At 57.5% G+C, this 25079-nt stretch overlaps 1 protein-coding gene across 1 annotated transcript; it reads right to left on the reverse strand.

Moving 5' to 3' along the window:
• Positions 1-1591: 1591 nt before the first annotated feature.
• Positions 1592-7637, reverse strand: LOC144678121 (transforming growth factor beta-1-induced transcript 1 protein-like; the record flags this gene model as incomplete). Its single annotated transcript, XM_078538022.1, has 4 exons — positions 7489-7637; positions 4631-4805; positions 4132-4234; positions 1592-1786 (listed from the first exon to the last, which is right to left on the reverse strand). Coding segments are annotated over exons 1-4 (546 nt in total), but the record flags the coding sequence as incomplete, so codon positions are not given.
• Positions 7638-25079: the final 17442 nt, after the last annotated feature.

Genomic DNA, 25079 nt, shown 5'->3' on the forward strand with positions numbered 1-25079 from the left:
GGTCAGTGCTGAGGGAGAGCCGCACTGTCGGAGGGTCAGTGCTGAGGGAGCGCCGCACTGTCGGAGGGTCAGTACTGAGGGAGCCCCGCACTGTCGGAGGGTCAGTGCTGAGGGAGTGCCGCACTATCGGAGGGTCAGTACTGAGGGAGCCCCGCACTGTCGGAGGGTCAGTACTGAGGGAGAGCCGCACTGTCGGAGGGTCAGTACTGAGGAGCGCAGCACTGTCGGAGGGTCAGTGCTGAGGGAGCGCCGCACTGTCGGAGGGTCAGTGCTGAGGGAGCGCCGCACTGTCGGAGGGTCAGTACTGAGGGAGCGCGTCAGTTCTGAGGGAGCGCCGCACTGTCGGAGGGTCAGTACTGAGGGAGAGCCGCACTGTCGGAGGGTCAGTACTGAGGGAGCGCAGCACTGTCGGAGGGTCAGTGCTGAGGGAGCGCCGCACTGTCGGAAGGTCAGTACTGAGGGAGAGCCGCACTGTCGGAGGGTCAGTACTGAGGGAGCGCAGCACTGTCGGAGGGTCAGTGCTGAGGGAGCGCCGCACTGTCGGAGGGTCAGTGCTGAGGGAGCGCCGCACTGTCGGAGGGTCAGTACTGAGGGAGCGCCGCACTGTCGGAGGGTCAGGACTGAGGGAGCGGCGCACTGACGGAGGGTCAGCACCGAGGGAGATCCGCACTGTTGGAGGGTCAGTACTGAGGGAGAGCCGCACTGTCGGAGGGTCAGTACTGAGGGAGCGCCGCACTGTCGGAGGGTCACTGCTGAGGGAGCGCCGCACTGTCGGAGGGTCAGTGCTGAGGGAGAGCCGCACTGTCGGAGGGTCAATGCTGAGGGAGCGCCGCACTGTTGGAGGGTCAGTGCTGAGGGAGCGCCGCACTGTCGGAGGGTCAGTGCTGAGGGAGCGCCGCACTGTCGGAGGGTCAGCACCGAGGGAGCGCAGCACTGTCGGAGGGTCAGTGCTGAGGGAGAGCCGCACTGTCGGTGGGTCAGTGCTGAGGGAGCGCCGCATTGTCGGAGGGTCAGTGCTGAGGGAGAGCCGCACTGTCGGAGGGTCAGTACTGAGGGAGAGCCGCACTGTCGGAGGGTCAGTACTGAGGGAGCGCCGCACTGTCGGAGGGTCAGTGCTGAGGGAGCACTGCACTGTCGGAGGGTCAGTGCTGAGGGAGAGCCGCACTGTCGGAGGGCCCATTCTCTCATTCTGTCCTTTGGTCATTGGTTCTTCGGCCGCTTTGCCCAGGTTCCTGCTCTCTGTTGGCGAGCTGTGCAACCAAGGGAGGGGTCATGCTCGCTCGACCTAGGATGGCTCGTTCTGGGGGGGGAATCCATTCGTTTTTTTAGGGGGGTGGGTGATGGTGGGGTCACAGATCGCTGATTGGCATGGGGAACTTTTCCCCCATCCCTCCAACCCCCACCCCAACGACCTCTGCTATTCGCCTGTGGAAGCCTGCGCAGTTTTGCACAGCTGCTTCCCGGAAGTCGTTTGCGAGGGCGAGGAGCAGCCCAAGCTCCTCGTGCGCTGTCCCATCCAACACCCTCATTTCCCCCTCCCCTCGACCCACCCACCACCACCCCCTGCCGCCCCAGAGAGCCCTGTCCTCACCTGGCCCACGATGGGTTTCCGGCAGGCCGTACAGGAGCCCTTGGTGACAGTGGAGATTCCCTGCCGGCTGAGATTGGACTGGAGCATTCCCAGCATGTTGTCCAGGTTCCCGGTGGGAATGGCGGCCGGGGTCTCGCTGGAGGGGGCCGGAGAGACGATTGTCACACTCGGCTGTGTGGCAGGCTGAGGCGTGGGCTGTCCGGGGAGGGAGGGAGGGAGGGAGGGAGCGAGGGAGGGAGAGGGGACAGACGGAGGGGGGAGAGAGAGAGGGAGGTGGGGGGGAAGAGAGAGAGGGAGGTGGGGGAGAGAGAGAGGGAGATGGGGGGAAGAGGGAGAGGGAGATGGGGGGAAGAGAGAGAGAGAGGTGGGGGGAAGAGAGAGAGGGAGGTGGGGGGAGAGAGAGGGAGGCGGGGGGGAAAGAGAGGGAGGTGGGGGGGAGAGAGGGAGGTGGGGAGAGGGGAAGGTGCGGTGGGGAGAGGGGGAGGGGGGAGACAGAGAGGGAGGTGGGGAGAGAGAGGGAAGTGGGGAGAGAGGGAGGTGGGGAGGGAGGTGGGGAGAGAGGGAGGGAGGTGGGGAGAGAGGGAGGTGGGAAGAGAGGGAGGTGGGGAGAGAGGGAGGGTGGTGGGGAGAGGGGGAGGTGGGGAGAGAGGGAGGGAGGTGGGGAGAGAGGGAGGGTGGTGGAGAGAGAGGGAGGTGGGGAGAGAGGGAGGGTGGTGGGGAGAGGGGGAGGTGGGGAGAGAGGGAGGGAGGTGGGGAGAGAGGGAGGTGGGGAGAGAGGGAGGGAGGTGGGGAGAGAGGGTGGTGGGGAGAGAGGGAGGTGGGGAGAGAGGGAGGTGGGGAGAGAGGGAGGGAGGTGGGGAGAGAGGGAGGTGGGGAGAGAGGGAGGTGCGGTGGAGAGAGCACGGGGCAGACAGAGGGAGGCGGAGTGGAGAGAAAGGGGAGAGAGATGGAGGGAGGGAGAGCGAGTTAAATGAGGGAGGGGTGAGAAAGAGAGCAGAGGGAGGGAGAGTCAGGTGCAGGGAGGGAGTGTAGGTGGAGGGAGGGAGGGGAGAGGCCCCGGAGAGGGGTAGAGAGGGAACGAGAGAGGGAGGGACATGGAGAGGGTAGAGATGGAGTGATGAGAGTGGGGTGGAGGGGGAGATAGAGGAGAGACAGAAAAGGAGAGGGAGCGAGGAGAGAGAGAGAGAGAGAGAGTGTGAAACATCAAACTGCATCAAGCACACACCCTCCCTGTGTACAGTCCCTCCAATCCCACCTCAAACAGAGCAACTCACAGCCTGAGAGATTGGAGGATCCCAGCAGCTAGAGTGGTATCCAAACCACTGTCCACCGATGGAGGCTTCAGAGAGGGAGAGTGACTCGCACAGGATCTCCATTCGCATGGGACCGACAGACATCTGACCACTTCCCCCCTCTGGGACCGGGTGTCACAGTGCGTTAGATACGCTGTCCTTTCCCCCTCTGGGACCGGGTGTCACAGTGCGTTAGATACACTGTCCTTTCCCCCTCTGGGACCGGGTGTCACAGTGCGTTAGATACGCTGTCCTTTCCCCCTCTGGGACCGGGTGTCACAGTGCGTTAGATACACTGTCCTTTCCCCCTCTGGGACCGGGTGTCACAGTGCGTTAGATACACTGTCCTTTCCCCCTCTGGGACCGGGTGTCACAGTGCGTTAGATACACTGTCCTTTCCCCCTCTGGGACCGGGTGTCACAGTGCGTTAGATACACTGTCCTTTCCCCCTCTGGGACCGGGTGTCACAGTGCGTTAGATACACTGTCCTTTCCCCCTCTGGGACCGGGTGTCACAGTGCGTTAGATACTCTGTCCTTCCCCCCTCTGGGTCCAGGTGTCACAGTGCATTAGATACACTGTCCTTTCCCCCTCTGGGACCGGGTGTCACAGTGCGTTAGATACACTGTCCTTTCCCCCTCTGGGACCGGGTGTCACAGTGCGTTAGATACGCTGTCCTTTCCCCCCTCTGGGACCGGGTGTCACAGTGCGTTAGATACACTGTCCTTTCCCCCTCTGGGACCGGGTGTCACAGTGCGTTAGATACGCTGTCCTTTCCCCCCTCTGGGACCGGGTGTCACAGTGCGTTAGATACACTGTCCTTTCCCCCTCTGGGACCGGGTGTCACAGTGCGTTAGATACGCTGTCCTTTCCCCCTCTGGGACCGGGTGTCACAGTGCGTTAGATACACTGTCCTTTCCCCCTCTGGGACCGGGTGTCACAGTACGTTAGATACACTGTCCTTTCCCCCTCTGGGACCGGGTGTTACAGTGCGTTAGATACACTGTCCTTTCCCCCTCTGGGACCGGGTGTCACAGTGCGTTAGATACACTGTCCTTTCCCCCTCTGGGACCGGGTGTCACAGTGCGTTAGATACACTGTCCTTTCCCCCTCTGGGACCGGGTGTCACAGTGCGTTAGATACACTGTCCTTTCCCCTGTTCCCTGGGGGTTACCTCCCAGTCCAGGACGCTCTGAGATATCCCTGACCCAGTGAGCAAGCCTCCTAGAGGAGGAATATTTATACTCACTTGGCTGTGGAGTTGAAAATCTGAGAGTGAGGCCATTAACTTGTCAAGTTCCAGTGTGGCTGATGTTGCCGATGTCTTTGGCTGTGTCTGGGGGACAGAGCAACTGCCGAGAGAGAGAAAATGCGACATGAGTCAGGATGGACATATTAGTACTCCTTCACTCCCTCCTTTCCTCCCTACCTCCACCTCAGCTCCTCTGCTCCTTTCCTCCTTTCAACTTCCCCCTACTCTATCCCTCCTTACTCCATCCCTCCTCCTCACCTCCCTCCCATCCCTTCCCCCTACCTTCTCTTCCTCCCCACTCCCTCGGTCCCCTCCCTTGCTGCTTCCATTTTGGCCGCCACGGTCACGTGACCTGTTTACATAGGAAATTCCCATTCTCAATGTTGACATGCTATTGTACAATGTGGTGACCTGGACGAGAGATGGCTCCCGACGGACCCACATCGGAATATTCACAACGGCGATAGCTTTCTGCCAACATTGACCCTGAACTCACGTGATCACCGGCTGTGCTCCACTCCCCGTCTCCTTCAAGGCCTCCCGCTCCTCAGGAACCTGCTTCCGGAATGTTCCTTCATCCGGCAGGGTGGAGACCATCTCCAGCTCTGGCTCCTTCCCTGCATCCCGACTCTCAGCTGGTTTCCCTGGAGGGAACTGTGCCAGAATTTCATCTGGAATGGAGAGGGACAGAGAGAGAAAGAGAGAGGGACAGAGAGAGAGAGAGAGAGAGAGGGGGGGACAGAGAGAGAGAGGGACAGATAGAGAAAGAGAGAGGGACAGAGAGAGAGAGAGGGACAGAGAGAGAAAGAGCGAGAGAGAGGGACAGAGAGAGAGAGGGACAGAGAGAGAGGGAGAGGGACAGAGAGAGAGGGAGAGGGACAGAGAGAGAGAGGGACAGAGAGAGAGAGAGAGAGAGAGGGACAGAGAGAGAGAGAGGGGAGGGACAGAGACAGAGAGGGACAGATAGAGAAAGAGAGAGGGACAGAGAGAGAGAGAGGGACAGAGAGAGAAAGAGCGAGAGAGAGGGACAGAGAGAGAGAGGGACAGAGAGAGAGGGAGAGGGACAGAGAGAGAGGGACAGAGAGAGAGAGAGAGGGACAGAGAGAGGGAGGGACAGAGAGATGGAGGGACAGAGAGAGAGAGAGGGACAGAGAAAGAGAAGGACAGAGAGAGAGGGACAGAGAGAGGGACAGAGAGAGAGAGGGACAGAGAGAGAGAGGGGGACAGAGAGAGGGGGACAGAGAGAGAGAGGGACAGAGAGAGAGAGGGACAGAGAGAGAGAGGGACAGAGAGAGAGGGGGGGAGAGAGAGAGAGAGGGACAGAGAGAGAGGAACAGAGAGAGAGAGGGACAGATAGAGAGGGAGGGACACAGGGAGAGGGACAGAGAGAGAGAGAGGGACAGAGAGAGAGAGAGGGACAGAGAGAGAGAGAGGGACAGATAGAGAGAGAGAGGGACAGAGAGAGAGGGACAGAGGGACACAGGGAGAGGGACAGAGAGAGAGATGGACAGGGAGAGGGAGAGAGAGAGAAGGAGGGAGAGAGAGAGAGGGAGGGACAGAGATGGAGAGGGAGGGACAGAAAGAGAGAGGGAGGGACAGAGATGGAAAGGGAGGGACAGAAAGAGAGAGAGGGAGGGAGGGACAGAGAGAGAGAGGGAGAGACAGGGAGCGGGAGAGAGAGAGGACGACAGAGCGAGAGAAAGAGAGAGGGTGACAGAGAGAGAGAGAGAGAGAGAGAGACGGAGTGAGAGAGTGGGGGGGGGTGACAGAGAGACAGACATGTGTGAGGTTGGAAATTCCAAGGGATAAGGCCATGTCTGGACAGAGAGACCCCATTTGTAAAAGGGTCCCCTGTGGGAGAGACCCCCTCTTTAACAGGGGTCCCTGATGGAGAGACTCCCTCTTTACCAGGGGTCCCCGACGGAGAGACTCCCTCTTTAACAGGGGACCCGACGGAGAGACTCCCTCTTTAACAGGGGTCCCTGACGGAGAGACTCCCTCTTTAACAGGGGTCCCCGACGGAGAGACTCCCTCTTTAACAGGGGTCCCTGACGGAGAGACTCCCTCTTTAACAGGGGTCCCTGACGGAGAGACTCCCTCTTTACCAGGGGTCCCCGACGGAGAGACTCCCTCTTTAACAGGGGTCCCCGACGGAGAGACTCCCTCTTTAACAGGGGTCCCCGACGGAGAGACTCCCTCTTTAACAGGGGTCCCTGACGGAGAGACTCCCTCTTTAACAGGGGTCCCTGACGGAGAGACTCCCTCTTTAACAGGGGTCCCCGACGGAGAGACTCCCTCTTTAACAGGGGTCCCCGACGGAGAGACTCCCTCTTTAACAGGGGTCCCTGACGGAGAGACTCCCTCTTTAACAGGGGTCCCTGATGGAGAGACTCCCTCTTTACCAGGGGTCCCCGACGGAGAGACTCCCTCTTTAACAGGGGTCCCCGACGGAGAGACCCCCTCTTTAACAGGGGTCCCTGACGGAGAGATTCCCTCTTTAACAGGGGTCCCCGAAGGAGAGACTCCGTCTTTAACAGGGGTCCCCGACGGAGAGACTCCCTCTTTAACAGGGGTCCCCGACGGAGAGACTCCCTCTTTAACAGGGGTCCCTGACGGAGAGACTCCCTCTTTAACAGGGGTCCCTGACGGAGAGACTCCCTCTTTAACAGGGGTCCCCGACGGAGAGACTCCCTCTTTAACAGGGGTCCCCGACGGAGAGACTCCCTCTTTAACAGGGGTCCCCGACGGAGAGACTCCCTCTTTAACAGGGGTCCCCGACGGAGAGACTCCCTCTTTAACAGGGGTCCCCGACAGAGAGACTCCCTCTTTAACAGGGGTCCCTGACGGAGAGACTCCCTCTTTACCAGGGGTCCCCGACGGAGAGACTCCCTCTTTAACAGGGGTCCCCGACGGAGAGACCCCCTCTTTAACAGGGGTCCCTGACGGAGAGATTCCCTCTTTAACAGGGGTCCCCGAAGGAGAGACTCCGTCTTTAACAGGGGTCCCCGACGGAGAGACTCCCTCTTTAACAGGGGTCCCCGACGGAGAGACTCCCTCTTTAACAGGGGTCCCCGACGGAGAGACTCCCTCTTTAACAGGGGTCCCCGACGGAGAGACTCCCTCTTTAACAGGGGTCCCTGACGGAGAGACTCCCTCTTTAACAGGGGTCCCCGACGGAGAGACTCCCTCTTTAACAGGGGTCCCTGACGGAGAGACTCCCTCTTTAACAGGGGTCCCTGACCGAGAGACTCCCTCTTTAACAGGGGTCCCTGACGGAGAGACTCCCTCTTTAACAGGGGTCCCTGACGGAGAGACTCCCTCTTTAACAGGGGTCCCTGACGGTGAGCCACTTACCGGTGATGTTGAATTGGGCTGTGTTCAGCTCCTGGAGGAGTCGATCCAGTTCGGAGAGGCCGCCGCCCACCATGGTCGAATTGCCAGTCGGAGCCTGCTCGCTCGCCTTGGGTTTGCACACGGTGCTGTGGGGAGAGGTAGAGTCAGGCAGGCAGTAACAAGTCACGGCGAGGGTGGGCACGAGGGCAGGATGGTGGGCCGGGTTCCCAACTCTTCGGTTGAAGAGGTCCACAGTTTCATGGCATAGTGGCCTCCCCATTCGATCCCAAGCCAAGTGTTGCAGGGGCTGGAGGAGGTTACAGAGATAGGGAGGGGAGTAGGGGCTGGAGGAGGTTACAGAGATAGGGAGGGGTGTAGGGGCTGGAGGAGGTGAAAGAGATAGGGAGGGTTGTAGGGGCTGGAGGAGGTTGCAGAGATAGGGAGGTTTGTAGGGGCTGGAGGAGGTTACAGGCATAGGGAGGGTTGTAGGGATGGAGGAGGTTAAAGAGATAGGGAGTGTTGTAGGGGCTGGAGGAGGTTAAAGAGATAGGGAGGGTTGTAGGGATGGAGGAGGTTACAGAGATAGGGAGTGTTGTAGGGGCTGGAGGAGGTTAAAGAGATAGGGAGGGATGTAGGGGCTGGAGGAGGTAACAGAGATAGGGAGGTTTGTAGGGGCTGGAGGAGGTTACAAAGATAGGGAGGGTTGTAGGGGCTGGAGGAGGTTACAGAGATAGGAAGGGTTGTAGGGGCTGGAGGAGGTTACAGGGATAGGGAGGGTTGTAGGGGCTGGAGGAGGTTACTGAGATAGGGAGGGTTGTAGGGGCAGGAGGAGGTTACAGAAATAGGGAGGGTTGTATGGGCAGCAGGAGCATACAGAGATAGGGAGTGTTGTAGGGACTGGAGGAGGTTACAGAGATAGGGAGGGTTGTAGGGGCTGGAGGAGGTTACAGAGATAGGGAGGGTTTTAGGGGCTGGAGGAGGTTACAGAGATAGGGAGGGTTGTAGGGGCTGGAGGAGGTTACAGAGATAGGGATGGTAGTAGGGGCTAGAGGAGGTTACAGAGATAGGGAGGGGTGTAGGGGCTGGAGGAGGTTACAGAGATAGGGAGGGTTGTCGGGCTGGAGGAGGTTACAGAGATAGGGAGGGTTGTAGGGGCTGGAGGAGGTTACAGAGATAGGGAGGGTTGGAAGGACTGGAGGAGGTTACAGAGATAGGGAGGGTTGTAGGGGCTGGAGGAGGATACAGACATAGGGAGGGTTGTAGGGGCTGGGGGAGGTTACAGAGATAGGGAGTGTTGTAGGGGCTGGAGGAGGTTACAGAGATAGGGAGGGGAGTAGGGGCTGGAGGAAATTACAGAGATAGTGAGGGGTGTAGGGGGTGGAGGAGGTTACAGAGATAGGGAGGGTTGTAGGGGCTGGGGGAGGTTACAGACATAGGGAGGGTTGTAGGGGCAGGGGGAGCTTACAGAGATAGGGAGGATTGTAGGGACCGGGGGAGGTTACAGAGATAGGGAGGGTTGTAGGGGCTGGAGGAGGTTACAGAGATAGGGAGGGTTGTAGGGGCTGGAGGGGGTTACAGAGATAGTGAGGGTTGTAGGGGCTGGAGGAGGTTACAGAGATAGGGAGTTATGTAGGGGCTGGAGGAGGATAAAGAGATAGGGAGGGTTGTAGGGGCTGGAAGAGGTAACAGAGATAGGGAGGGGTGTAGGGGCTGGAGGAGGTTACAGAGATAGGGATGGTTGTAGGGACTGGAGGAGGTTACATAGATAGGGATGGTTGTAGGGGCTGGAGGAGGTTACAGAGATAGGGAGGGTTGTACGGGCTGGAGGAGGTTACAGAGATAGGGAGGGTTGTAGGGGCTGCAGGAGGTTACAGATATAGGGAGGGTTGTAGGGGCTGGAGGAGGTTACAGAGATAAGGACGGTTGTAGGGGCTGGAGGAGGATACAGAGATAGGGATGGTTGTAGGGGCTGGAGGAGCTTACAGAGATTGGGAGGGTTCTAGGTGCTGGGGGAGGTTATAGAGATAGGGAGGGGTGTAGGGGGCTGGAGGTAGTTACAGAGATAGGGAGGGTTGTAGGGGCTGGAGGAGGTTACAGAGATAGGGAGGCTTGTAGGGGCTGGAGGAGGTTACAGAGATAGGGAGGGTTGTAGGGGCTGGAGGAGGTTACAGAGATAGGGAGGCTTGTCGGGGCTGGAGGAGGTAAAAGAGATAGGGAGGGGTGTAGGTGAATGGAGGAGGTGACAGAGGTAGGGAGGGTTGTAGGGGGCTGGAGGAGGTTACAGAGATAGGGAGTGTTGTCGGGTCTGGAGGAGGTTACAGAGACAGGGAGGGGTGTAGGGGCTGGAGGAGGTTACAGGGATAGGGAGGGTTGTAGGGGCTGGAGGGGGTTACAGAGATAGGGAGGGTTGTAAGGGCTGGAGGAGGTTACTGAGATAGGGAGGGGTGTAGGGGCTGGAGGAGGTTACAGATATAGGGTTGTAGTGGCTGGAGGAGGTTACAGAGATAGGGAGTGTTGTAGGGACTGGAGGAGGTTACAGAGATAGGGAGGGTTGTAGGGGCTGGAGGAGGTTACAGAGATAGGGAGGGTTTTAGGGGCTGGAGGAGGTTACGGAGATAGGGAGGGTTGTAGAGGCTGGAGGAAGTTACAGAGATAGGGATGGTAGTAGGGGCTGGAGGAGGTTACAGAGATAGGGAGGGGTGTAGGGGCTGGAGGAGGTTACAGAGATAGGGAGGGTTGTCGGGCTGGAGGAGGTTACAGAGATAGGGAGGGTTGTAGCGGCTGGAGAAGGTTACAGAGATAGGGAGGAGTGTAGGGGCTGGAGGAGGTTACAGAGATAGCGATGGTTGAAGGGGCTGGAGGAGGTTACAGCGATAGGGAGGGTTGTAGGGGCTGTGGGAGGTTACAGAGATAGGGAGGGTTGTCGGGCTGCAGGAGGTTACAGAGATGGGGAGGCTTGTAGGGGCTGGAGAAGGTTACAGAGATAGGGAGGGGTGTAGGGGCTGGAGGAGGTTATAGAGATAGCGATGGTTGTAGGAGTTGGAGGAGGTTACAGAGATAGGGAGGGGTGTTAGGGCTGGAGGAGGTAACAGAGATTGGGAGGGGTGTAGAGGCTGGAGGAGGTTACAGAGATGGGGAGGGGTGTAGGGGCTGGAGGATGTTACAGAGATAGGGAGGGTTGTAGGGGCTGGGGGAGGTTACAGAGATAGGGAGGGGTGTAGGGGGCTGGAGGTGGTTACAGAGATAGGGAGGGTTGTAGGTGCTGGGGGAGGTTACAGAGATAGGGAGGGTTGTAGGGGCATGAGGAGGTTACAGAGATAGGGAGGGGTGTAGGGGCTGGAGGAGGTTACAGAGATAGGGAGGGTTGTAAGGACTGGAGGAGGTTACAGAGATAGGAAGGGTTGTAGGGGCTGGAGGAGGTTACAGAGATAGGGAGGGTTGTCGGGCTGCAGGAGCATACAGAGATAGGGAGTGTTGTAGGGACTGGGGGAGGTTACAGAGATAGGGAGGGTTGTAGGGGCTGGAGGAGGTTACAGAGATAGGGAGGGTTGTAGGGGCTGGAGGAGGTTACAGAGATAGGGAGGGTTGTAGGGGCTGGAGGAGGTTACAGAGATAGGGAGGGTTGTAGGGGCTGGAGGAGGTTACAGAGATAGGGAGGGTTGTAGGGGCTGGAGGAGGTTACAGAGATAGGGAGGGTTGTAGGGGCAGGAGGAGGTTACAGAGATAGGGAGGGTTTTAGGGGCTGGAGGAGGTTACGGAGATGGGGAGGGTTGTAGGGGCTGGAGGAAGTTACAGAGATAGGGATGGTAGTAGGGGCTGGAGGAGGTTACAGAGATAGGGAGGGTTGTAGGGGCTGGAGGTGGTTACAGAGATAGGGAGGGGTGTAGGGGCTGGAGGAAGTTACAGAGATAGGGATGGTAGTAGGGTCTGGAGGAGGTTACAGAGATAGGGAGGGGTGTAGAGGCTGGAGAAGGTTACAGAGATAGGGAGGGTTTTGGGGCTGGAGGAGGTTACAGAGATAGGGAGGGTTGCAGGGGCTGGGGGAGGTTACAGAGATAGGGAGGGGTGTAGGGGCTGGGGGAGGTTACAGAGATAGGGAGGGTTGTAGGGGCTGGAGGAGGTTACAGAGATAGGGAGGGTTGTCGGGCTGGAGGAGGTTACAGAGATAGGGAGGAGTGTAGGGGCTGGAGGAGGTTACAGAGATAGCGATGGTTGTAGGGGCTGGAGGAGGTTACAGAGATAGGGAGAGGTGTAAGGGCTGGAGGAGGTTACAGAGATAGGGAGGGTTGTCGGGGCTAGAGGAGGTTACAGAGATAGGGAGGGTTGTAGGGGCTGGAGGAGGTTACAGAGATAGGGAGGGGTGTAGGGGGCTGGAGGTGGTTACAGAGATAGGGAGGGATGTAGGGGCTGGGGGAGGTTCCAGAGATTGGGAGGGTTGTCGGGCTGCAGGAGGTTACAGAGATAGGGAGGTTTGTAGGGGCTGGAGAAGGTTACAGAGCTAGGGAGGGTTGTAGGGGCTGGGGGAGGTTACAGAGATAGGGAGGGTTGTAGGGGCTGGAGGAGGTTACAGCGATAGGGAGGGGTGTAGGGGCTGGAGGAGGTTACAGAGATAGGGAGGGTTGTAAGGACTGGAGGAGGTTACAGAGATAGGAAGGGTTGTAGGGGCTGCAGAAGGATACAGACATAGGGAGGGTTGTAGGGGCTGGAGGAGGTTACAGAGATAGGGAGTGTTGTAGGGGCTGGAGGAGGTTACAGAGATCGGGAGGGGAGTAGGGGCTGGAGGAAGTTACAGAGATAGGGAGGGGTGTAGGGGGTGGAGGAGGTTACAGAGATAGGGAGGGTTGTAGGGGCTGGAGGAGGTTACAGAGATAGGGAGTGTTGTAGGGGCTGGAGGAGGTTACAGAGATAGGGAGGGGAGTAGGGGCTGCAGGAAGTTACAGAGATAGTGAGGGGTGTAGGGGGTGGAGGAGGTTACAGAGATAGGGAGGGTTGTAGGGGCTGGGGGAGGTTACAGAGATAGGGAGGGTTTTAGGGGCTGGAGGAGGTTACAGAGATAGGGAGGGTTGTAGGGGCTGGAGGAGGTTACAGAGATAGGGAGGGTTGTAGGGGCTGGAAGAGGTAACAGAGATAGGGAGGGGTGTAGGGGCTGGAGGAGGTTACAGAGATAGGGATGGTTGTAGGGACTGGAGGAGGTTACATAGATAGGGATGGTTGTAGGGGCTGGAGGAGGTTACAGAGATAGGGAGGGTTGTACGGGATGGAGGAGGTTACAGAGATAGGGAGGGTTGTAGGGGCTGCAGGAGGTTACAGAGATAGGGAGGGTTGGAAGGACTGGAGGAGGTTACAGAGATAGGGAGGGTTGTAGGGGCTGGAGGAGGATACAGACATAGGGAGGGTTGTAGGGGCTGGGGGAGGTTACAGAGATAGGGAGTGTTGTAGGGGCTGGAGGAGGTTACAGAGATAGGGAGGGGAGTAGGGGCTGGAGGAAATTACAGAGATAGTGAGGGGTGTAGGGGGTGGAGGAGGTTACAGAGATAGGGAGGGTTGTAGGGGCTGGGGGAGGTTACAGACATAGGGAGGGTTGTAGGGGCAGGGGGAGCTTACAGAGATAGGGAGGATTGTAGGGACCGGGGGAGGTTACAGAGATAGGGAGGGTTGTAGGGGCTGGAGGAGGTTACAGAGATAGGGAGGGTTGTAGGGGCTGGAGGGGGTTACAGAGATAGTGAGGGTTGTAGGGGCTGGAGGAGGTTACAGAGATAGGGAGTTATGTAGGGGCTGGAGGAGGATAAAGAGATAGGGAGGGTTGTAGGGGCTGGAAGAGGTAACAGAGATAGGGAGGGGTGTAGGGGCTGGAGGAGGTTACAGAGATAGGGATGGTTGTAGGGACTGGAGGAGGTTACATAGATAGGGATGGTTGTAGGGGCTGGAGGAGGTTACAGAGATAGGGAGGGTTGTACGGGCTGGAGGAGGTTACAGAGATAGGGAGGGTTGTAGGGGCTGCAGGAGGTTACAGATATAGGGAGGGTTGTAGGGGCTGGAGGAGGTTACAGAGATAAGGACGGTTGTAGGGGCTGGAGGAGGATACAGAGATAGGGATGGTTGTAGGGGCTGGAGGAGCTTACAGAGATTGGGAGGGTTCTAGGTGCTGGGGGAGGTTATAGAGATAGGGAGGGGTGTAGGGGGCTGGAGGTAGTTACAGAGATAGGGAGGGTTGTAGGGGCTGGAGGAGGTTACAGAGATAGGGAGGCTTGTAGGGGCTGGAGGAGGTTACAGAGATAGGGAGGGTTGTAGGGGCTGGAGGAGGTTACAGAGATAGGGAGGCTTGTCGGGGCTGGAGGAGGTAAAAGAGATAGGGAGGGGTGTAGGTGAATGGAGGAGGTGACAGAGGTAGGGAGGGTTGTAGGGGGCTGGAGGAGGTTACAGAGATAGGGAGTGTTGTCGGGTCTGGAGGAGGTTACAGAGACAGGGAGGGGTGTAGGGGCTGGAGGAGGTTACAGGGATAGGGAGGGTTGTAGGGGCTGGAGGGGGTTACAGAGATAGGGAGGGTTGTAAGGGCTGGAGGAGGTTACTGAGATAGGGAGGGGTGTAGGGGCTGGAGGAGGTTACAGATATAGGGTTGTAGTGGCTGGAGGAGGTTACAGAGATAGGGAGTGTTGTAGGGACTGGAGGAGGTTACAGAGATAGGGAGGGTTGTAGGGGCTGGAGGAGGTTACAGAGATAGGGAGGGTTTTAGGGGCTGGAGGAGGTTACGGAGATAGGGAGGGTTGTAGAGGCTGGAGGAAGTTACAGAGATAGGGATGGTAGTAGGGGCTGGAGGAGGTTACAGAGATAGGGAGGGGTGTAGGGGCTGGAGGAGGTTACAGAGATAGGGAGGGTTGTCGGGCTGGAGGAGGTTACAGAGATAGGGAGGGTTGTAGCGGCTGGAGAAGGTTACAGAGATAGGGAGGAGTGTAGGGGCTGGAGGAGGTTACAGAGATAGCGATGGTTGAAGGGGCTGGAGGAGGTTACAGCGATAGGGAGGGTTGTAGGGGCTGTGGGAGGTTACAGAGATAGGGAGGGTTGTCGGGCTGCAGGAGGTTACAGAGATGGGGAGGCTTGTAGGGGCTGGAGAAGGTTACAGAGATAGGGAGGGGTGTAGGGGCTGGAGGAGGTTATAGAGATAGCGATGGTTGTAGGAGTTGGAGGAGGTTACAGAGATAGGGAGGGGTGTTAGGGCTGGAGGAGGTAACAGAGATTGGGAGGGGTGTAGAGGCTGGAGGAGGTTACAGAGATGGGGAGGGGTGTAGGGGCTGGAGGATGTTACAGAGATAGGGAGGGTTGTAGGGGCTGGGGGAGGTTACAGAGATAGGGAGGGGTGTAGGGGGCTGGAGGTGGTTACAGAGATAGGGAGGGTTGTAGGTGCTGGGGGAGGTTACAGAGATAGGGAGGGTTGTAGGGGCATGAGGAGGTTACAGAGATAGGGAGGGGTGTAGGGGCTGGAGGAGGTTACAGAGATAGGGAGGGTTGTAAGGACTGGAGGAGGTTACAGAGATAGGAAGGGTTGTAGGGGCTGGAGGAGGTTACAGAGATAGGGAGGGTTGTCGGGCTGCAGGAGCATACAGAGATAGGGAGTGTTGTAGGGACTGGGGGAGGTTACAGAGATAGGGAGGGTTGTAGGGGCTGGAGGAGGTTACAGAGATAGGGAGGGTTGTAGGGGCTGGAGGAGGTTACAGAGATAGGGAGGGTTGTAGGGGCTGGAGGAGGTTACAGAGATAGGGAGGGTTGTAGGGGCTGGAGGAGGTTACAGAGATAGGGAGGGTTGTAGGGGCTGGAGGAGGTTACAGAGATAGGGAGGGTTGTAGGGGCAGGAGGAGGTTACAGAGATAGGGAGGGTTTTAGGGGCTGGAGGAGGTTACGGAGATGGGGAGGGTTGTAGGGGCTGGAGGAAGTTACAGAGATAGGGATGGTAGTAGGGGCTGGAGGAGGTTACAGAGATAGGGAGGGTTGTAGGGGCTGGAGGTGGTTACAGAGATAGGGAGGGGTGTAGGGGCTGGAGGAAGTTACAGAGATAGGGATGGTAGTAGGGTCTGGAGGAGGTTACAGAGATAGGGAGGGGTGTAGAGGCTGGAGAAGGTTACAGAGATAGGGAGGGTTGTAGGGGCTGGAGGAGGTTACAGAGATAGGGAGGGTTGCAGGGGCTGGGGGAGGTTACAGAGATAGGGAGGGGTGTAGGGGCTGGGGGAGGTTACAGAGATAGGGAGGGTTGTAGGGGCTGGAGGAGGTTACAGAGATAGGGAGGGTTGTCGGGCTGGAGGAGGTTACAGAGATAGGGAGGAGTGTAGGGGCTGGAGGAGGTTACAGAGATAGCGATGGTTGTAGGGGCTGGAGGAGGTTACAGAGATAGGGAGAGGTGTAAGGGCTGGAGGAGGTTACAGAGATAGGGAGGGTTGTCGGGGCTAGAGGAGGTTACAGAGATAGGGAGGGTTGTAGGGGCTGGAGGAGGTTACAGAGATAGGGAGGGGTGTAGGGGGCTGGAGGTGGTTACAGAGATAGGGAGGGATGTAGGGGCTGGGGGAGGTTCCAGAGATTGGGAGGGTTGTCGGGCTGCAGGAGGTTACAGAGATAGGGAGGTTTGTAGGGGCTGGAGAAGGTTACAGAGCTAGGGAGGGTTGTAGGGGCTGGGGGAGGTTACAGAGATAGGGAGGGTTGTAGGGGCTGGAGGAGGTTACAGCGATAGGGAGGGGTGTAGGGGCTGGAGGAGGTTACAGAGATAGGGAGGGTTGTAAGGACTGGAGGAGGTTACAGAGATAGGAAGGGTTGTAGGGGCTGCAGAAGGATACAGACATAGGGAGGGTTGTAGGGGCTGGAGGAGGTTACAGAGATAGGGAGTGTTGTAGGGGCTGGAGGAGGTTACAGAGATCGGGAGGGGAGTAGGGGCTGGAGGAAGTTACAGAGATAGGGAGGGGTGTAGGGGGTGGAGGAGGTTACAGAGATAGGGAGGGTTGTAGGGGCTGGAGGAGGTTACAGAGATAGGGAGTGTTGTAGGGGCTGGAGGAGGTTACAGAGATAGGGAGGGGAGTAGGGGCTGCAGGAAGTTACAGAGATAGTGAGGGGTGTAGGGGGTGGAGGAGGTTACAGAGATAGGGAGGGTTGTAGGGGCTGGGGGAGGTTACAGAGATAGGGAGGGTTTTAGGGGCTGGAGGAGGTTACAGAGATAGGGAGGGTTGTAGGGGCTGGAGGAGGTTACAGAGATAGGGAGGGTTGTAGGGGCTGGAAGAGGTAACAGAGATAGGGAGGGGTGTAGGGGCTGGAGGAGGTTACAGAGATAGGGATGGTTGTAGGGACTGGAGGAGGTTACATAGATAGGGATGGTTGTAGGGGCTGGAGGAGGTTACAGAGATAGGGAGGGTTGTACGGGATGGAGGAGGTTACAGAGATAGGGAGGGTTGTAGGGGCTGCAGGAGGTTACAGAGATAGGGAGGGTTGTAGGGGCTGGAGGAGGTTACAGAGATAAGGACGGTTGTAGGGGCTGGAGGAGGATACAGAGATAGGGATGGTTGTAGGGGCTGGAGGAGCTTACAGAGACTGGGAGGGTTCTAGGTGCTGGGGGAGGTTACAGAGATAGGGAGGGGTGTAGGGGGCTGGAGGTAGTTACGGAGATAGGGAGGGTTGTAGGGGCTGTAGGAGGTTACAGAGATAGGGAGGCTTGTAGGGGCTGGAGGAGGTTACAAAGATAGGGAAGCTTGTCGGGGCTGGAGGAGGTTACAGAGATAGGGAGGGTTGTCGGGGCTGGACGAGGTTACAGAGATAGGGAGGCTTGTAGAGGCTGGAGACGGTTACAGAGATAGGGAGGGGTGTAGGGACTGGAGGAGGTTACAGAGATAGGGATGGTTGTAGCGGCTGGAGAAGGTTACAGAGATAGGGAGGGGTGTAGGGGCTGGAGGAGGTTACAGAGATAGGGATGGTTGTAGGGGCTGATGGAGGTTACAGAGATAGGGAGGGGTGTAGGGGCTAGCGGAGGTTACAGAGATAGGGTGGGTTGTAGGGGCAGGAGGAGGTAACAGAGATAGAGAGGGGTGTAAGGGCTGGAGGAGGTTACAGAGATTGGGAGGGGTGTAGGGGGTTGAGGGGGTTACAGAGATAGGGAGGGGTGTAGGGGCTGGGGGAGGTTACAGAGATAGGGAGGGGTGTAGGGGGCTGGAGGTGGTTACAGAGATAGGGAGGGTTGTAGGTGCTGGGGGAGGTTACAGAGATAGGGAGGGTTGTAGGGGCTGGAGGAGGTTACAGAGATAGGGAGGGTTGTAGTGGCTGGAGGAGGTTACAGAGATAGGGAGTGTTGTAGGGACTGGGGGAGGTTACAGAGATAGGGAGGGGTGTAGGGGCTGGAGGAGGTTACAGAGATAGCGAGGGTTGTCGGGCTGGAGGAGGTTACAGAGATAGGGAGGGTTGTAGGGGCTGGAGGAGGTTACAGAGATAGGGAGGGTTGTAGGGGCTGGAGGAGGTTACAGAGATAGGGAGGGTTGTAGCGTCTGGAGAAGGTTACAAAGATAGGGAGGAGTGTAGGGGCTGGAGGAGGTTACAGAGATAGCGATGATTGTAGGGGCTGGAGGAGGTTACAGCGATAGGGAGAGGTGTAGGGGCTGGAGGAGGTTACAGAGATAGGGAGGGTTGTCGGGGCTGGAGGAGGTTACAGAGATAGGGAGGGTTGTCGGGGCTAGAGGAGGTTACAGAGATAGGGAGGGTTGTAGTGGCTGGAGGAGGTTACAGAGATAGGGAGGGTTGTAGGTGCTGGAGGAGGTTACAGAGATAGGGAGGGGTGTAGGGGGCTGGAGGTGGTTACAGAGATAGGGAGGGTTGTAGGGGCTGGGGGAGGTTACAGAGATAGGGAGGGTTGTCGGGCTGCAGGAGTTTACAGAGATAGGGAGGCTTGTAGGGGCTGGAGAAAGTTACAGAGATAGGGAGGGGTGTAGGGGCTGGAGGATGTTACAGAGATAGGGAGTGTTGTATGGGCTGGGGGAGGTTACAGAGATAGGGAGGGGTGTAGGGGGCTGGAGGTGGTTACAGAGATAGGGAGGGTTGTAGGGGCTGGGGGAGGTTACAGAGATAGGGAGGGTTGTAGGGGCAGGAGGAGGTTACAGAGATAGGGAGGGGTGTAGGGGCTGGAGGAGGTTACAGAGATAGGGAGGGTTGTAAGGACTGGAGGAGGTTACAGAGATAGGAAGGGTTGTAGGGGCTGGAGGAGGTTACAGAGATAGGGAGGGTTGTATGGGCAGCAGGAGCATACAGAGATAGGGAGTGTTGTAGGGACTGGGGGAGGTTACAGAGATAGGGAGGGTTGTAGGGGCTGGAGGAGGTTACAGAGATAGGGATGGTTGTAGGGGCTGGAGGAGGTTACAGAGGTAGGGAGGGTTGTACGGGCTGGAGGAGGTTACAGAGATAGGGAGGGTTGTAGGGGCTGCAGGAGGTTACAGAGATAGGGAGGGTTGTAGGGGCTGGAGGAGGTTACAGAGATAAGGACGGTTGTAGGGGCTGGAGGAGGATACAGAGATAGGGATGGTTGTAGGGGCTGGAGGAGCTTACAGAGATTGGGAGGGTTCTAGGTGCTGGGGGAGGTTACAGAGATAGGGAGGGGTGTAGGGGGCTGGAGGTAGTTACAGAGATAGGGAGGGTTGTAGGGGCTGGAGGAGGTTACAGAGATAGGGAGGCTTGTAGGGGCTGGAGGAGGTTACAGAGATAGGGAGGGTTGTAGGGGCTGGAGGAGGTTACAGAGATAGGGAGGCTTGTCGGGGCTGGAGGAGGTAAAAGAGATAGGGAGGGGTGTAGGTGAATGGAGGAGGTGACAGAGGTAGGGAGGGTTGTAGGGGGCTGGAGGAGGTTACAGAGATAGGGAGTGTTGTCGGGTCTGGAGGAGGTTACAGAGACAGGGAGGGGTGTAGGGGCTGGAGGAGGTTACAGGGATAGGGAGGGTTGTAGGGGCTGGAGGGGGTTACAGAGATAGGCAGGGTTGTAGGGGCTGGAGGAGGTTACAGAGATAGGGTTGTAGTGGCTGGAGGAGGTTACACAGATAGCGATGGTTGTAGGGACTGGGGGAGGTTACAGAGATAGGGAGGGTTGTAGGGGCTGGAGGAGGTTACAGAGATAGGGAGGGTTGTAGGGGCTGGAGGAGGTTACAGAGATAGGGAGGGTTGTCGGGGCTAGAGGAGGTTACAGAGATAGGGAGGGTTGTAGTGGCTGGAGGAGGTTACAGAGATAGGGAGGGTTGTAGGGGCTGGAGGAGGTTACAGAGATAGGGAGGGGTGTAGGGGGCTGGAGGTGGTTACAGAGATAGGGAGGGTTGTAGGGGCTGGGGGAGGTTACAGAGATAGGGAGGGTTGTCGGGCTGCAGGAGGTTACAGAGATAGGGAGGCTTGTAGGGGCTGGAGACGGTTACAGAGATAGGGAGGGGTGTAGGGGCTGGAGGAGGTTATAGAGATAGCGATGGTTGTAGGAGTTGGAGGAGGTTACAGAGATAGGGAGGGGTGTTAGGGCTGGAGGAGGTAACAGAGATTGGGAGGGGTGTAGAGGCTGGAGGAGGTTACAGAGATGGGGAGGGGTGTAGGGGCTGGAGGATGTTACAGAGATAGGGAGGGTTGTAGGGGCTGGGGGAGGTTACAGAGATAGGGAGGGGTGTAGGGGGCTGGAGGTGGTTACAGAGATTGTGAGGGTTGTAGGGGCTGGGGGAGGTTACAGAGATAGGGAGGGTTGTAGGGGCATGAGGAGGTTACAGAGATAGGGAGGGGTGTAGGGGCTGGAGGAGGTTACAGAGATAGGGAGGGTTGTAAGGACTGGAGGAGGTTACAGAGATAGGAAGGGTTGTAGGGGCTGGAGGAGGTTACAGAGATAGGGAGGGTTGTCGGGCTGCAGGAGCATACAGAGATAGGGAGTGTTGTAGGGACTGGGGGAGGTTACAGAGATAGGGAGGGTTGTAGGGGCTGGAGGAGGTTACAGAGATAGGGAGGGTTGTAGGGGCTGGAGGAGGTTACAGAGATAGGGAGGGTTGCAGGGGCTGGAGGAGGTTACAGAGATAGGGAGGGTTGTAGGGGCTGGAGGAGGTTACAGAGATAGGGAGGGTTGAAGGGGCTGGAGGAGGTTACAGAGATAGGGAGGGTTGTAGGGGCTGGAGGAGGTTACAGAGATAGGGAGGGTTTTAGGGGCTGGAGGAGGTTACGGAGATGGGGAGGGTTGTAGGGGCTGGAGGAAGTTACAGAGATAGGGATGGTAGTAGGGGCTGGAGGAGGTTACAGAGATAGGGAGGGTTGTAGGGGCTGGAGGTGGTTACAGAGATAGGGAGGGGTGTAGGGGCTGGAGGAAGTTACAGAGATAGGGATGGTAGTAGGGGCTGGAGGAGGTTACAGAGATAGGGAGGGGTGTAGGGGCTGGAGAAGGTTACAGAGATAGGGAGGGTTGTAGGGGCTGGAGGAGGTTACAGAGATAGGGAGGGTTGTAGGGGCTGGGGGAGGTTACAGAGATAGGGAGGGGTGTAGGGGCTGGGGGTGGTTACAGAGATAGGGAGGGTTGTAGGGGCTGGAGGAGGTTACAGAGATAGGGAGGGTTGTCGGGCTGGAGGAGGTTACAGAGATAGGGAGGAGTGTAGGGGCTGGAGGAGGTTACAGAGATAGCGATGGTTGTAGGGGCTGGAGGAGGTTACAGAGATAGGGAGAGGTGTAAGGGCTGGAGGAGGTTACAGAGATAGGGAGGGTTGTCGGGGCTGGAGGAGGTTACAGAGATAGGGAGGGTTATCGGGGCTAGAGGAGGTTACAGAGATAGGGAGGGTTGTAGGGGCTGGAGGAGGTTAGAGAGATAGGGAGGGTTGTAGGGGCTGGAGGAGGTTACAGAGATAGGGAGGGGTGTAGGGGGCTGGAGGTGGTTACAGAGATAGGGAGGGATGTAGGGGCTGGGGGAGGTTACAGAGATTGGGAGGGTTGTCGGGCTGCAGGAGGTTACAGAGATAGGGAGGCTTGTAGGGGCTGGAGAAGGTTACAGAGCTAGGGAGGGTTGTAGGGGCTGGGGGAGGTTACAGAGATAGGGAGGGTTGTAGGGGCTGGAGGAGGGTACAGAGATAGGGAGGGGTGTAGGGGCTGGAGGAGGTTACAGAGATAGGGAGGGTTGTAAGGACTGGAGGAGGTTACAGAGATAGGAAGGGTTGTAGGGGCTGCAGAAGGATACAGACATAGGGAGGGTTGTAGGGGCTGGAGGAGGTTACAGAGATAGGGAGTGTTGTAGGGGCTGGAGGAGGTTACAGAGATAGGGAGGGGAGTAGGGGCTGGAGGAAGTTACAGAGATAGTGAGGGGTGTAGGGGGTGGAGGAGTTTACAGAGATAGGGAGGGTTGTAGGGGCTGGAGGAGGTTACAGAGATAGGGAGTGTTGTAGGGGCTGGAGGAGGTTACAGAGATAGGGAGGGGAGTAGGGGCTGCAGGAAGTTACAGAGATAGTGAGGGGTGTAGTGGGTGGAGGAGGTTACAGAGATAGGGAGGGTTGTAGGGGCTGGGGGAGGTTACAGAGATAGGGAGGGTTTTAGGGGCTGAAGGAGGTTACAGAGATAGGGAGGGTTGTAGGGGCTGGAGGAGGTTACAGAGATAGGGAGGGTTGTAGGGGCTGGAAGAGGTAACAGAGATAGGGAGGGGTGTAGGGGCTGGAGGAGGTTACAGAGATAGGGATGGTTGTAGGGACTGGAGGAGGTTACATAGATAGGGATGGTTGTAGGGGCTGGAGGAGGTTACAGAGATAGGGAGGGTTGTACGGGCTGGAGGAGGTTACAGAGATAGGGAGGGTTGTAGGGGCTGCAGGAGGTTACAGAGATAGGGAGGGTTGTAGGGGCTGGAGGAGGTTACAGAGATAAGGACGGTTGTAGGGGCTGGAGGAGGATACAGAGATAGGGATGGTTGTAGGGGCTGGAGGAGCTTACAGAGATTGGGAGGGTTCTAGGTGCTGGGGGAGGTTACAGAGATAGGGAGGGGTGTAGGGGGCTGGAGGTAGTTACGGAGATAGGGAGGGTTGTAGGGGCTGGAGGAGGTTACAGAGATAGGGAGGGTTGTCGGGGCTGGAGGAGGTTACAGAGATAGGGAGGGTTGTCGGGGCTAGAGGAGGTTACAGAGATAGGGAGGGTTGTAGTGGCTGGAGGAGGTTACAGAGATAGGGAGGGTTGTAGGGGCTGGAGGAGGTTACAGAGATAGGGAGGGGTGTAGGGGGCTGGAGGTGGTTACAGAGATAGGGAGGGTTGTAGGGGCTGGGGGAGGTTACAGAGATAGGGAGGGTTGTCGGGCTGCAGGAGGTTACAGAGATAGGGAGGCTTGTAGGGGCTGGAGAAAGTTACAGAGATAGGGAGGGGTGTAGGGGCTGGAGGAGGTTATAGAGATAGCGATGGTTGTAGGAGTTGGAGGAGGTTACAGAGATAGGGAGGGGTGTAAGGGCTGGAGGAGGTTACAGAGTTTGGGAGGGGTGTAGAGGCTGGAGGAGGTTACAGAGAAGGGGAGGGGTGTAGGGGCTGGAGGATGTTACAGAGATAGGGAGGGTTGTATGGGCTGGGGGAGGTTACAGAGATAGGGAGGGGTGTAGGGGGCTGGAGGTGGTTACAGAGATAGGGAGGGTTGTAGGGGCTGGGGGAGGTTACAGAGATAGGGAGGGTTGTAGGGGCAGGAGGAGGTTACAGAGATAGGGAGGGGTGTAGGGGCTGGAGGAGGTTACAGAGATAGGGAGGGTTGTAAGGACTGGAGGAGGTTACAGAGATAGGAAGGGTTGTAGGGGCTGGAGGAGGTTACAGAGATAGGGAGGGTTGTCGGGCTGCAGGAGCATACAGAGATAGGGAGTGTTGTAGGGACTGGGGGAGGTTACAGAGATAGGGAGGGTTGTAGGGGCTGGAGGAGGTTACAGAGATAGGGAGGGTTGTAGGGGCTGGAGGAGGTTACAGAGATAGGGAGGGTTGTAGGGGCTGGAGGAGGTTACAGAGATAGGGAGGGTTGTAGGGGCTGGAGGAGGTTACAGAGATAGGGAGGGTTGTAGGGGCTGGAGGAGGTTACAGAGATAGGGAGGGTTGTAGGGGCAGGAGGAGGTTACAGAGATAGGGAGGGTTTTAGGGGCTGGAGGAGGTTACGGAGATGGGGAGGGTTGTAGGGGCTGGAGGAAGTTACAGAGATAGGGATGGTAGTAGGGGCTGGAGGAGGTTACAGAGATAGGGAGGGTTGTAGGGGCTGGAGGTGGTTACAGAGATAGGGAGGGGTGTAGGGGCTGGAGGAAGTTACAGAGATAGGGATGGTAGTAGGGTCTGGAGGAGGTTACAGAGATAGGGAGGGGTGTAGAGGCTGGAGAAGGTTACAGAGATAGGGAGGGTTGTAGGGGCTGGAGGAGGTTACAGAGATAGGGAGGGTTGCAGGGGCTGGGGGAGGTTACAGAGATAGGGAGGGGTGTAGGGGCTGGGGGAGGTTACAGAGATAGGGAGGGTTGTAGGGGCTGGAGGAGGTTACAGAGATAGGGAGGGTTGTCGGGCTGGAGGAGGTTACAGAGATAGGGAGGAGTGTAGGGGCTGGAGGAGGTTACAGAGATAGCGATGGTTGTAGGGGCTGGAGGAGGTTACAGAGATAGGGAGAGGTGTAAGGGCTGGAGGAGGTTACAGAGATAGGGAGGGTTGTCGGGGCTGGAGGAGGTTACAGAGATAGGGAGGGTTGTCGGGGCTAGAGGAGGTTACAGAGATAGGGAGGGTTGTAGGGGCTGGAGGAGGTTACAGAGATAGGGAGGGGTGTAGGGGGCTGGAGGTGGTTACAGAGATAGGGAGGGATGTAGGGGCTGGGGGAGGTTCCAGAGATTGGGAGGGTTGTCGGGCTGCAGGAGGTTACAGAGATAGGGAGGTTTGTAGGGGCTGGAGAAGGTTACAGAGCTAGAGAGGGTTGTAGGGGCTGGGGGAGGTTACAGAGATAGGGAGGGTTGTAGGGGCTGGAGGAGGTTACAGCGATAGGGAGGGGTGTAGGGGCTGGAGGAGGTTACAGAGATAGGGAGGGTTGTAAGGACTGGAGGAGGTTACAGAGATAGGAAGGGTTGTAGGGGTTGCAGATGGATACAGACATAGGGAGGGTTGTAGGGGCTGGAGGAGGTTACAGAGATAGGGAGTGTTGTAGGGGCTGGAGGAGGTTACAGAGATCGGGAGGGGAGTAGGGGCTGGAGGAAGTAACAGAGATAGTGAGGGGTGTAGGGGGTGGAGGAGGTTACAGAGATAGGGAGGGTTGTAGGGGCTGGAGGAGGTTACAGAGATAGGGAGTGTTGTAGGGGCTGGAGGAGGTTACAGAGATAGGGAGGGGAGTAGGGGCTGCAGGAAGTTACAGAGATAGTGAGGGGTGTAGGGGGTGGAGGAGGTTACAGAGATAGGGAGGGTTGTAGGGGCTGGGGGAGGTTACAGAGATAGGGAGGGTTTTAGGGGCTGGAGGAGGTTACAGAGATAGGGAGGGTTGTAGGGGCTGGAGGAGGTTACAGAGATAGGGAGGGTTGTAGGGGCTGGAAGAGGTAACAGAGATAGGGAGGGGTGTAGGGGCTGGAGGAAGTTACAGAGATAGGGATGGTTGTAGGGACTGGAGGAGGTTACATAGAAAGGGATGGTTGTAGGGGC

Source organism: Cetorhinus maximus, unplaced genomic scaffold (assembly GCF_964194155.1).
Source record: "Cetorhinus maximus unplaced genomic scaffold, sCetMax3.hap1.1 HAP1_SCAFFOLD_3621, whole genome shotgun sequence".
NCBI lineage: Eukaryota > Metazoa > Chordata > Chondrichthyes > Lamniformes > Cetorhinidae > Cetorhinus > Cetorhinus maximus.